The following is a 13,925-nucleotide window of genomic DNA, read 5'->3' on the forward strand; positions in this document are numbered from 1 at the left end:
GCCATTAAAATTCTCTAAAGCTGTATTAGGCATAGGCTCAGAGATCTCCAAAATCTGTATCCACAAACATTTTCTGAATGATGCCCCAATGTAGAATTTCATGAAAAAGCAAAATTAAAAGCTTCAATAGTTTACTTCCATTAAAACAGCTTTCTGATTTATTACAATAAATGCTGTCAAAATACTCATGTTAGAAATATATGGATTATGGCAAATAAAATATTTCAAAAATCAGTACATTAACAAGGATATAATCAAGATTATGATAACTTAATGAATTTTAATTCTATACTAAGTTATCAATTTGTGTCTTTACAGAAATTGCTTCAGTTTTATGGTTAAAAACCTTAATAAGAGATGAACAGTGAAAACAAAACTATGGTAGCAGCATTATCAGATGAACTTTTAAACGTTTCATTTTCTTTGAAAAGATGACCAGCAGAAAGTCAAATCTGAAAACCTAAAAAAGGTAAATGTTAACTATTTATAGAGCTATTTTAAACAAAGTTATAGATTTTGCACTCAGACTAGTTTTCTTTAGAAACTAGTCTGACTAGTTTTTTAAACAGACTAAATTTTAAACAGACACATTTTTAAACTTTGGTGAAAACAAGAACCACTGAAGAACAGGATAAAATGGTCAACAAACAGATAGGGCTTGAATAAACTCAGTGGCAGGAGACTGAGTTCACATTAAATCAAATCAAGCTAGCTCTGCTCCCAGGAACACAGAAATCGCTCCATTATGTGGTTTAGCAGAATATGAGCAAGTTGCTTTCAGCATGAATTATGGATTTACAAAGCAAAAGGTCAAACATTTCTAAAATGCATTATATCTACAACGTATGATTTCTGGCAGAAAGATTATGAACATAAGCAGATAAAATAATTAGCTCAAGAAACTTATAGGAATCAAGGAGAGAACTGGAAATAGAATTCAAGAGCCCTCTGGGCTGTGTTCCTTTTTAAGAGATCTTTGAAAATATACTTCTCTTTCTGACCACATAGAGTAGCAACAGAAAATTCAAACAACAGGAGTAATGCATCATAAGGTTTCCCTGGAATCGCCTAGACTCTCTGGAATTTCACAGTAGGATTGAGAGTTACAGTGAGAAGATGAAACTCTGATGGCTATTAAAATTCAGCATTTCAGATTTTTTTTTTTTTTTTTGAGACGGAGTCTCGCTCTGTCTCCCAGGCTAGAGTGCAGTGGCCCGATCTTGGCTCACTACAACCTCCGCCTCCCGGGTTCAAGTGATTCTCCTGCCTCAGCCTCCCGAGTAGCTGGGACTACAGGCATCCGCTACCACTCCCGGCTAATTTTTTTTTGTATCACCATATTGGCCAGGCTGGTCTCGAACTCCTGACCTTGTGATCCGCCTGCCTCGGCCTCCCAAAGTGCTGGGATTACAGGCGTGAGCCACCACGCCCGGCCAGCATTTCAGGTTTTAAAAGGAATCTAAGTTCTGTCTCAGACAAATTAAATGTAGTTATATCCCTACTTCCCTGTCCTAAAGACACAGGAGCTATGCCATGAGATTGGGAAACTGTTCGGCAGAGTATTTCCCTAAAGTCCTATACATCCTATCAATGTTTACCTGGGATTATCTGAAAGTCGAAGGTAACATCTCACTACATGCTTCAGCAGACGGGCAGAAGGCTCTTTGGATAGTTGCAGGACCATCTTACCCTGTTTCCCCCAAAATAAGGGGAGGGGTTGGAAAAAAACACACAAAACACAAAAAAATTCTAATTGACATCAGAGATCAGATAGTCCAAGAATCATAAAAGGTTCCAAAATTGTTATTTCTAGTCAGAAGACTGAAGTTGTTCAGTGCCAGTTATAAAGAGATTAAGCTGTGTGATGAGAGGTAGTTGTAAAAGGGATAGATGAAAGAACTCACCAAGATCATGGCAACATGGGAGAAACGCTCATAAGTCTGACATATATAAGCCAAACCAGTGTCATCTAACAAGATCTTCTGGAGGATGAATGTGGCAACCTGAAGCAAAACAAAATCGAAGAGTTTATGAAGTTGCTCTGGTTTAATCTTCTCATTGTCTACTCATTTTCCCAGGCATGACTATCAGTCAGAAAATTGAGCAAGTAGGGATCCTTGTATATTATGTACAACTTACCATATATGTATAGTACAAAGAATAATAAATATTACCATATTGAACATTACTTTGTACCAGTTTTTTTTTCTGGAGGCTTTACATGCTTTATCTTATTTTTATAATAAATTAATGAGGTAGGTACCATTATTATTCTCATTTTACATACAAGGGTAGGTTCTGGGTAATAATCAAATTCTTAAAAACTCAGGAGACCTTCTCATTTATAGAGTACCTACTATGTGCCAGGTATAACTATTAATCAATAATACACCAGGTTAAGATCCCAAGTGACAAAGTTATTGTGGCAGAGCTGAGATCCAAGCCTCATTTGAACATCTAAGGCTCTTCTCTTTTCCATAAGCCAAGATGATTTATTCAGCTATGCCTCATCTCTTCCAGATGAAGTAAGGCCTTTCTTTTTTTTCTAGATGGAGTCTTACTCTGTCACTCAGACTGGAGTGCAGTGGCTCCATCTCAGCTCACTGCAACCTCTGCCACCCTGGTTCAACTGATTCTCCTGCCTCAGCCTCCTGAGTAGCTAGGATTACAGGCTCTTGCTACCGTGCCTGGTTAATTTTGGTACTTTTAGTAGAGACGGGGTTTCACCATCTTGGCCAGGGCTCGGCTTGAATCCCTTGACCTTGTGATCCACCTGCCTCAGCCTACCAACGTGCTGGGATTACAGGCGTGAGCCACTGCACTTGGCCGAGGTAAGGCCTTTCTTGTTCTTAAAAGATCTTCTTGAAGAAGTAAGATTTTAAAGTTTCTCTTTGAAGATTATTCTAACAGTAATAAAACATACCCTGGCTGTGAAGCTTATACGTGGCCTCAATTTTTCCCTAAACTTAAGCTCATTAAGTCTTACATAGAAGAGATATTAGAATATTAGTTTAATTCAAATCAGACAATCACGATGATACTCTTTCTTAGCTGCTCATCAAAATGAATTGTGGAATTCTTTTACTATTTTATTGAGGTTATAACACTGTAGTAGGCTGAATAATGGCTCTCAAAGATATCCAGGCCCTAATCACCAAACTCTGCAAATGTTACCTTAAATGAACAATGGGACTTTGCAGATGTGATTAAGTTAAGGATCTTGAGATGGGGGATTATCCCAGTTTATCCAAGTAGGCCTTAAATGTAATCACGAAGTGTCCTTAAAATCAATGTAGAGAAGGCCAGGCAAAGTGGCCCATGCTGGTAATCTCAGCACTTTGGGAGGCCAAGGTGGGAGGATTGCTTGAGGCCAGGAGTTCAAGGATGCAGTGAGTTAGGATCATGCCACTGCACACCAGTCTGGGTGACAGAGAAAACACCATCTCTTAAAAAAAAAAAAAAAAAAACAGAGATGTAGAGAGATTTTACCACAAAGGAGAAAGCAATGTGACAAGCAGAGAGAGATCTGAACATGCCATACCACTGGCTCTGAAGATGGAGGGGGCCATAATCCAGGGAATGCAAGAAATGCAGTTCTAGAAGCTAGAAAAGGCAAGAAAAAGGCTCTCCTCTATATCCTCCAGAGAAAGCACGACCCTCCTGATACAATGACTTTAGAATGGTGAAACTCATTTATAACTTGTGACTTCCAAAAGTATAAAACAGTAAACTTGCATTGTTTTAAGCCACTAAGCTTCTAGCTTGTGGTAATTTGTTACAGCAGCAGGTTATATAGGAACCTAATACAAACATATACACAGTGAAGTGTGTTAAGTACACTAATCTTAAGTGTATCTTGAATTTTTACCTATGTACACATTATGTACTATAACCAGATTAAAATACAGAATATTGTATAAAATACAGAATATTTGGGAGGTGGAGGCAGGCGGATTGCCTGAGCTTAGGAGTTCAAGGCTAGCATGGGCTACATGGCAAAAACCCATCTCTACTAAAAATACAAAAAATTAGCTGGGTATGGTGGTGCGTGCCTGTTAGTCCCAGCTACTCAGGGGGCTGAGGCACAAGAATTGCTTGAACCCGGGAGGCGGAGGTTGCAGTGAGCCGAGATCACTCCACTTCACTCCAGCCTGGGTGACAAAGTGAGATTCTATCTCAAAAAAAAAGAAAAGAAAAAGAAAAATATTTCTACCAACTCATGATTCCAACATTCCCTTGTACCTTTCCCCAGTCAATGTCCTTCCCTCAGAGATAACCACAAATCCAACTTACTGCCAGTAATTGGCTTTGCTTGTTCTTGAACTTCACATAATCAACATACAGTATGAATTCCCATGTGTCTGGCTTCTTTTGCTCAGCAGTGCCTTTGAGAGTCATCCATATATTGTATATTTAAAATAAAAAGTTTAAAAATAGCCAGGTATAGGGATGTGTGCCAGTATCACAGCTACCTACTCGAGAGAGGGAAGTGGGAAGACTGCTTGAGTCCCGGAGTTCAAGGCCATAGTGTGCCATGATCATGCCTGTGAATAGTCACTGCATTGCAGTCTGGGCAAAATAGTGAAACCTCGTCTCTTTAAAAACAATAAATTGGCCAGGCACAGTGGCTCATGCTTGTACTCTTAGTACTATGGCAAAAGGCAGGAAGATCCTTTGAGCCCAGGAGTTTAAGAGTAGCCCAGGCAACACAGGGAGAACTTGTCTCTACAAAAAATAAAAATAATTAGCTGAGTGTGGTGGAGCAGGCATGTGGTCCCAGCTACTTGTGAAGCTGAGGTGGGAGGATCAACTGAGTCTGGGAGGTCGAGGCTGCAGTGAGCCATGCCTCTGTACTCCAGCCTGGGTGACAGAAAGAGAGAGAGATCCTGTCTCAAAATAAATAAATAATTTAATTAAAAATTAAAAAACCAGTGCTCGCTTAGACAGCACATATACTAAAATTGGAACAACACAGAGAAGATTAGTGTGGCCCCTGTGCGAAGATAATACACAAATTCATAAAGCATTCCATATACATATTTTTAAAAGTAAAAAAACCAAAAAAACATTACATCCGCTTACACCCAACTCAAGAATATTTATTAGACTAAAAAAGTAATTTAATGTGACAAGGCACATTTTAGAGCAGAGGTTGAATACTACCAAAAATAGTCAGCAATATGGAAAAGTAACCTTGAAAAAAAATCAAATAATATGAAATTTAAAAATTGAAAGTGATTAGAGAAAAAAATACGAAAGACAGATAATAGAGCATAACATGTTGCTGAACCAAGAGGCTTGAACAAATAAAAGAGAAAAATATACAAATTAATAAAAAAGACACAAGTAATACGCTCTTTCAGAAAAAAATTGAGGCTGGGTGCAGTGGCTCACGCCTGTAATCCCAGCACTTTGGGAGGCTGAGGTGGGCGGATTATCTGAGGTTAGGAGTTCAAGACCGGCCTGGCCAACATGGTGAAACCCAATCTCTGCTAAAAATACAAAAAAAAAAAAAAAAAAAAAAAAATTAGCCGGGAGCAGTGGTGCGTGCCTGTAGTCCCAGCTATGTGGGAGGCTGAGGCAGAAGAACTGCTTGAACCTGAGAGGTGGAGGTTGCAGTGAGCTGAGATTATATCACTCTGTCTCAAAAAACAACAACAACAACAAAAACAAATTGGCTGGGTGCAGTGGCTTACGACTGTAATCCCAGCACTTTGGGAGGCTGAGGTGGACGGATCACCTGAGGTCAGGAGTTCAACACCAGCCTGGTTAATATGGTGAAATCCCATTTCTACTAAAAATACAAATATTAGCAGGGCGTGGTGACATACGCCTGTAGTCCCAGCTACTTGGGAGGCTGAGGCAGGAGAATTGCTTGAACTTGGGAGGCGGAGGTTGCAATGAGCTGAGATTACATCACTGCACTCCAGCCTGGGTGACACAGCAAGACTCCATCTCAGAGGAAAAAAAAAAAAGATACATGATTATCAAATGAACTTTAAAAATAATAAAAGACACTTGGAGGTAACCATACAAAAAAGTAAGTTCATCTAAAAAAGGAAAGAATTAGGCTGACCCTGAGACTTCTCTGCAATATTCAATGTTAGAAGACAAAAGGACTATGGCAATAGAGGTCTGAGACAGAACAATGAGGTAAGAATTCTGTACCTTGTCATGTTGTCATTCACGGTTAAAGTACATAGTAAGCAGAAGCTCAAGTACATATAATTGATTATGTATTTTAAAAAAGTCTGGTTACAGAAGGAGCAGGATTGAAATTTTAAAATTAAAAAAATTAAACTGTAATAATATACTTAGAATTTACCTGTGGAGTGAGATATGGGTTTGGAGAAAAGAAATTTAGTGTTTAACTTGATTTTCTTCTGAATGGTTTGGGTTTTCCAATAATTGTTTTGTAACAATTTTTATTCAAAAGAGAAAAAATATTCATACAAATTTCAAAAGCTTGAAGACAGAAAATGATTCCAGAATCGTAAGGAAGCAGCTCAAGAGTCAACACAATGTAAAATCTAAGTTAAAAGCACATACTGTTTTAGAAAGTTCACTTCCAGATTCCATAATTCGCAAACATAAAGGGATAATTTCTGTTGTCAATAAAAAGTTGATTACTTCTTGTTCATCTGTTTTCACCAGGGCCCCTAAAGAAAATAAGGACAAACAAAATTATTTTACAGTTAGGGTTTCCAGTTAAAATTAACTTCAAACTGTTTATCCAGTGAGTTGTGGAACTTAAATAACAGAACACAAACTGGGGTTTGTTAGTTAAAGGGATCAGATTCACACTCATGTTAAAAAAAAAAAAAAAGAGACAGGAAGACGGTGGCGCAATAGCTCACACCTGTAATCCCAGCACTTTGGGAGGCCAAGGTGGGCAGATCACTTGAGGTCAGGAGTTCAAGACCAGCCTGGCCAACATGGTGAAACCCTGTCTCTACTAAAAATACAAAAATTAGCAAGGCATGGTGGCAGGCTCCTGTAATCCCAGCTACTCGAGAAGCTGAGGCAGGAGAATCGATTGAACCTGAGAGGTTGCAGTGAGCTGAGATTGCACCACTGCACTCCAGTCTAGGCGACAGACTCTCTCAAAAAACAAAACAAAACAAAACAAAGCACAAAAACTATGCTTTCTGCATTAAATTGTCTTGGTACCTTTGTCAAAAATCAACTGACCATAGATCTATTTCTGGACTCTTCATTCTGCTCCAATGGTCTGTAAATCTTTCTTTTCTCCAATATTACACTGCCTCGACTACTATAGTTTTCCAGTAGGTGTGGAAATCAGGTAGTATATGTCTTCTAACTTTGTTAAGAAATGTTTGGATATTCTAGTTCCTTTGACTTTCCACATAAATCTTAGGATCAGTGTATTAGAAGTCTGCCATAACAAAATACCATAGACTGGTGGCTTAAACAACTGAAAATTATTGTCTCATAGTTCTGGCAGCTGAAAGTCTGAGATCAAGCTGGACACTGTGGCTCACGCCTGTAATCACAGCACTTTGGGAGGCTGAGGCAGCTGGATCACCTGAGGTCAGGAGTTCCAAGACCAGCATGGCCAACATGGTGAAACCCCGTCTCTATTAAAAATAAAAAAATTGGCTGGGCGTGGTGGCTCACGCCTGTAATCCCAGCACTTTGGGAGGCCGAGCCGGGCAGATCATGAGGTCAGGAGATCGAGACCATCCTGGCTAACACGGTGATACCCCGTCTCTACTAAAAATACAAAAAATTAGCCGGGCGTAGTGGCAGGTGCCTGTAATCCCAGCTCCTCGGGAGGCTGGGGCAGGAGAATGGCGTGAACTCGGGGGGCGGAGCTTGCAGTGAGCCGAGATCGCACCACTGCACTCCAGCCTGGGCCACAGAGCAAGACTCCGTCTCAAAAAAACGAAAGCAAAAACAAAACCCCAAAATTAGCCAGGTGTGGTGGTGCACACCTGTAGTCCCAGCTACTCAGGATGCTGAGGCAGGAGAACTGCTAGAACCCAGGAGGCAAAGGGTGCAGTGAGTCGAAATCATGCCACTGCACTCTAGCCTCGGCAACAGAGCAAGAATCTGTCTAAAAAAAAGCTGAGATCAGGGTGCCAGCATGGTATAGTTCTTGTAAAGGCTCTCTTCCTGGCTTGTAGATGGCCACCTTCTCACTATGTCCTCACATGGCAGAGAGCGAATGAGGGAGAACAAGCTCTTTGGTGTCTCTTCTTAGAAGAATACTAACCTCACCATGAGGTGCCATGTCCTCATTTAAACCTAATTCTCTCTCAAAGGTCCCATCTCCAAATACCATGACATGAGCGGGTAGGATTTCAAAGCATGAAATTTTGGGGAGGACACAATTCAGTCCATAGCAGTCAGCCTGCCAATTTCTAAAAAAAAATGCTGCTGGGATTTTGTTGGAATTACTCTGAATCTATAGATCACTTCGTGGAGAACGAACAACTTAACAATACTGAATCACTGATACACCAATCAATGAACATGGTTTATCTCTGCATTTTATTTCATTAGAAATCAGTTTTGTAGTTTTCAGTTATAGATTATGGATACATTTTAAAAGATTTATACCCAAATTTTCACGTTTTGGTGTTGTTATAAATGGTAGTTTAAAAAAATTTCAGCTGGGTGCAATGGCTCACAACTACAATCCCAGCACTTTGGGAGGCCAAGGCGGGAGAACCATTTGAGCCCAGAAGTTTGAGACAAGCCTGGGCAACAAAGTGAGACCTTGTCTCTACAAAAAAATAAAAAAATGTAGCCAGGTGTGGTGGCATGTGCCTATGGTCTCAGTTTCTCAAGGCTGAGGTGGGAGGATTTGTGTGATTCCAGGAGTTTGAGGGTGCAGTGAGCCATGATCATGCCACTGCACTCAGAAGTGGGCGACAGAGCAAGACTTTGTCTCAAAAAAAAAAAAAAAAAAAATCAATTTCCTATTGTTCACTGCTAGTATATGGAAATTTAATTTTAATTTTAATTTTTGAGACAGAGTCTCCCACTGCCACCCAGGCTGGAGCGCAGTAGCGCAGTCTTGGCTCACTGCAATCACTGCATCTCTACCTCCCAGGTTCAAGAGATTCTCCTGCCCTCAGCCTCCCCAGCAGCTGGGACTACAGGCACATGCCACCACGCCCGGCTAATTTTTGCCTTTTTTTTAGAATTCTTTTTCAGTAGAGATGGGGTTTCACCATGTTGGCTAGGCTGGTCTTGAACTCCTGACCTCAAGTGATCCACCCGCCTCGGCCTCCCAAAATGCTGGGATTACAGATATGAGCCAACATGCCCAGACATGATTGATTTTTTATATGCTGACTTTGTATCCTGCAACCTTGCTAAACTTACTAGCTTTAGTTTTAGTAGTTTTTTGTAGATTATTTGGGATTGTCTATGAAATGATATTGTCTGTGAGTAGCTAGTACTGTTTTTTTACCTTTCTAATTTGAAGGCTCTTTATTAAATGGGAGTAGTGAGAATGAACATCCTTGCTTTGTACTTGATCTTAGGAAAAAAGTATTCAGTTTTTCAACATTAACTAAAACTTTTTCATGCTCAAGTTAATGTTTTTATATACATTTACTATGGGAGATAAGGGTGAACATTTTTTACTTAAGAAAATAGGCCGGGCGCGGTGGCTCAAGCCTGTAATCCCAGCACTTTGGGAGGCTGAGATGGGCGGATCACGAGGTCAGGAGATCGAGACCATCCTGGCTAACAAGGTGAAACCCCGTCTCTACTGAAAAATACAAAAAAAAACTAGCCAGGCGAGGTGGCGGGCGCCTGTAGTCCCAGCTACTCGGAGGCTGAGGCAGGAGAATGGCATAAACCCGGGACGCGGAGCTTGCAGTGAGCTGAGAACCGGCCACTGCACTCCAGCCCGGGCGACAGAGCGAGACTCCGTCTCAAAAAAAAAAAAAAGAAAATAATGTATCAGCTATTTCAGCTCTCAGACTCCTAGGTAGCAAAGAACTATCTCTGGGCTTATGAAATGTTAATCCATTCAAGCACTTTTTTTGTTTTGTTTTCTTCCTTTCTCAATGCTTTTTTCTTAAAATTATAAACCACAATCAGGAAATACAATTTAAAAGTTTGGCATTTAAGGAGTAACCATTGTCTCATATACTCAATGTAATCCCAGCCTAAAGAAAACATTTATATCCTTAACTCAGAAATGTATCATCTAAGTAAAATGATTTAAGTTAGCGTTAAGGATATAAATGTTTTCTCAGTCAGTCTGGTTAGAGTTTTATCAATTTTACTGACTTTTCCCCAAAGAATCAGCTTGTCTGGTTTTATTAACAGTCTAATGCTGGTCTCACAAAGAGTTGAGAAATGTTCCCTCCTTTCTACGTTCTGGAAAAGTTTTGTAGAATTGGTTTATTTCTTCTTTATGTATTTGGTAAAATTTACTAGTGAAGACAGGTGAGCCGTTTTTATGTTAGAAGGTTTGCAACTGCAAAAACAATGTATTTCATAGATAGATATACAACTATTCAGCTTACCTGTTTTTTCTTGAGTGCAATTTGGCAAATAGCATCTTTCAAAGAATGTTTTCATTTCATCTAAGTTGTGAAATTTATGAGTATGGAGTTGTAAGCAGTATTCCCTTACCTTCCTTTTAATGTCTGAAGAGTCTGAGATCTGAAATAGCTGATATATTAAGTAAAAAGTATTTTATCCATACCCCCACAGTAAATGTATTTATACATTAACTTGAGCATGAAAAAATTTAACTAGGTGAACTGACAGATTCCTATTCCTGGAGTTATGGGAGAATTACAGGTTTTCAGAATGCTTAGTGTATTTGACATGCACATTCTTAGGGTGTTTCAGATATACGAAGCATTCTGGTATTAGAAGTAAGAAAAACAGACAAAAAAGGACAGTGGTGTGTGCCTGTGCCCATGGTCCCTATTACTTGGGAGGCTGAGGCAGGAGGATCACTTGAGCCTGGGAGTTCAAGTCCCGCCTGGGTAACACAGCAAGACCCTATTAGGAAGGGAGGGGAGGGAAGGGGAGGGGAGGGGAGGGGAGGGGAGGGGAGAAGAGAAGTCAAGTCCCAAATGTAAACTCTTATTCCTTTAATAATACTCTTTATATATTGAATCGAGTTCTTATGCTTTACTCTCCCTACAATTCCAGCAAATGTTTCTACATACATGCTGAATTTAATCCCAAAGGTTGGATCTCAAAGCCTTATTAACAACACTTAGAAGAGTGCCTGATAAGAGTCATCATGTTCCTGATACTTACTGATTAGTGAATGAGACAACCTCAAAGAGAAAAATGAATGACTGGTGTACAGAAATCATAAGCGGCAAGACAAAACATCCAACTTAGACTACTACTGTGAGTATTTCAGGCTTGCAAAACAATTCTAATAACTTACCAATAACTCCAAGGCTGGTAAGCCGAAGATACTCAAAGGGACGTGTTTTGCTGACAGTGTGCAAAAAGGGGTACAAAAAAAGTGGGATGTGTGCTGCAAGAAACGCTGACCTGGAAGAAAACAATAATTACATTCACAGCCCAGGGTTGATTTCTAAGGATCCTGAACTTTCAAATTTCTAGGTGGTTAATTCTGTAAGGCCTTAACATTGTCAGAGCAAGGAATCCTTAGGAAACAATGTTACTGGTCATTAGTTTCAATCAATGGTTCTCAAATGGGGTAAATTTTCCCCCATGTGGCAATGTCTGAAGACATTTTTGATTGTCACAACTCAGGATTATAGAGCACTGTTGGCATCCAGTGGGCAGAGGCCAGAGATGTCATTAAACATCCTACAATGCACAGGACAGTCCTCTCCTGCCCTCTCCTTCCCACCACAAAGATTCATCCAGCCCCAAATGTTAATGGTGCAAAAGTTGAAAACCCTAGTCCAGGTCACAGTGGCTAAGAAAACACATGATTTTCCCTGTAGTCAGCAGAAAGTACCTTATAAACTGATTAACTTAAAATACCCAATTGTGGATTTTAAAAAATAGACCACAAAATGCTATTAAGTGTATTAAGTGTCCAAGAGATTGTCCTAGATTACCTCCCTCACTTATGACTGAATAATAGTATTCACAGGTGCAGTTGAATAAACCTTACAAACCAAGACAACAAAACAAAGCAGCCATTATCAGGCTTACCTGCTATACTTTAAAAAGCACATTCTTTTTTTGTTAGGGCATTTCAGATACACAAACTATTCTGAAAACAGCTTAGTCAGGCAACTAATATGGAAACCAGTCTATTATTTTACATTATTTATAGTTATACCTTGTAGAAGAGCCAACGCCCAAGATTTTTAACACTCAAAGTACTCTTGTGTTTTTGTTAAGTGCTTAAAAGTAATTTTCTTAGTAACTTCTCTAAAGCTATGTAAGGTCAGTGCCAACCTAGCATTCATATTTCATAAGGAAACTTGACAAAGAGGAAAGGCTTTAGTAAGACGACTGTTAAGTGCCTTTGGGGTCATAGAAGTCCACAAAGTAGATTCCTGAACAGGATTTCCCTTTTCTTAATTTTTCAGATATGACAGGTGGCAAAAATATTTTAACTCACATGCCAATTCTCGCCTATTATAGAGGCTGCTGTGAACGCTATGTTAAGAAGCATTTTGAAGTTAAATCTGGGTTCACTGGGGGAAAAGTGCTGGAAAAATATTTACTAAATTTATCTTATATGCCATGCACTATGCCTCACAGATGACACAGTGTTAATAACAGGTTAGGGAGTGAGAAGTAGCTATATGCCTGATACCTTTCCTGTAATGTCAACACTGTTTCTTTAAAGTTCTTTGGGTAAAAGTAAACAAGAATCTGGAAGACTAGGGGAGAGAGAGAGAGAGAGAGAGAGATACAGACACACACAGACACACACACACACTCGCTTGCTCTCTCTCTCTCTCTTGCATGCCCTTCCTTTTATTATTCAGAGAAAGTTTAGGACCATATTCAATGTATAGCTCCCCCAAGTGACTCACCCAAAGCATTTACCTGGTTTCTGGATGTGATGCTACACATTGCAGTAATGCCAGAGCATTGCAAACTCTGTTAGACTGGTGTGCTGTCAAGGTTGGTGGGTTTATAGATGGATAAATATTTACAATTTCCTAAAAAATGGAAATCAGCATCAGATGAATAAAGAATAACTAAAAATTAATTCCCATGGTAATAAAGCAAAACAAAAAAAGGCAAAGAAAATAGTTCTTAATTCTGTGCATCTTTTAAGAACTGAATCATCAAGAGGGAGCAGAAATAATGCTCATATCCTTTCATCACAAACTTACTTGGCTTAGACTAGCTAAGACATTTCTACATTTGTCTCTAGGAAGATTTCTATGGAGGCAAATGTAGTCATCTACACTTCCTCCTATATTCTCCAGCTACTGAGGCTATCAGTTGAGGGATACTCAAATTTTTATAATTCCTCCTTTTGCCAGCATCCTGCTTTTAAGTTACATTGATGAGATCGCTGGCCAGAAAGTGTTAAGTCAACCACAGTGACTCATGAAGAAGTTTGAATCTGGTTAGGTAGTAACTATAGTAAGGACATGAATCAATGGGTGGTGATACGCAGTGAATATATGCACTATCTGGCAAAAAGTAATGATTTACTCAATACGATTCCGTTTACATTTTTTTTTTTTTGAGACAGCATCTCACTCTATCATCCAGGCAGAGTGCAATGGCATGATCATGGCTCACTGCAGCCTCCACCTCCTGGGCTCAATTGATCCTCCCACTTCAGCCTCCCAAGAGGCTGGGATTACAGGGGTATACCACCAAGACTGGCTAATTTTTATATTTTTTTGTAGAGATGATGTTTTGCCATGTTGCCCAGGCTGGTCTCAAACTCCTGGGCTCAAGCAATCCTCCCAACTCGGTCTGCCAAAATGCTGGGATTACAAGCATGAGCCACTGCACAC

The 13,925-nt window shown here is 39.7% G+C and overlaps 1 protein-coding gene and 1 non-coding gene across 4 annotated transcripts in view; one reads left to right on the forward strand and one right to left on the reverse strand.

Annotated features, from left to right (window-relative positions):
* Positions 1-13,925, reverse strand: part of CNOT9 (CCR4-NOT transcription complex subunit 9) — a 30,275-nt gene that overhangs the window by 2,444 nt on the left and 13,906 nt on the right. For 2 of the 3 annotated variants that reach the window (XM_033230260.1, XM_033230258.1), the window contains 5 exons: positions 12,994-13,109; positions 11,399-11,508; positions 6,550-6,659; positions 1,905-2,003; positions 1,599-1,690 (listed from right to left, as the gene is read on the reverse strand). In XM_033230260.1, coding sequence (XP_033086151.1) covers positions 1,599-1,690; positions 1,905-2,003; positions 6,550-6,659; positions 11,399-11,508; positions 12,994-13,109 — 527 coding nt within the window. Of the gene's footprint in view, positions 1-127; positions 461-1,598; positions 1,691-1,904; positions 2,004-6,549; positions 6,660-11,398; positions 11,509-12,993; positions 13,110-13,925 lie in introns of those variants that run through there. The other variant, XM_033230259.1, reaches the window with a different exon arrangement.
* On the forward strand, positions 4,932-5,038 carry LOC117095446. Its single transcript, XR_004441989.1, has one exon. It is a non-coding gene; the product is annotated as a U6 spliceosomal RNA (small nuclear RNA).

Source organism: Trachypithecus francoisi, unplaced genomic scaffold, assembly GCF_009764315.1.
Source record: "Trachypithecus francoisi isolate TF-2019V2 unplaced genomic scaffold, Tfra_2.0 Lachesis_group13, whole genome shotgun sequence".
Lineage (NCBI taxonomy): Eukaryota > Metazoa > Chordata > Mammalia > Primates > Cercopithecidae > Trachypithecus > Trachypithecus francoisi.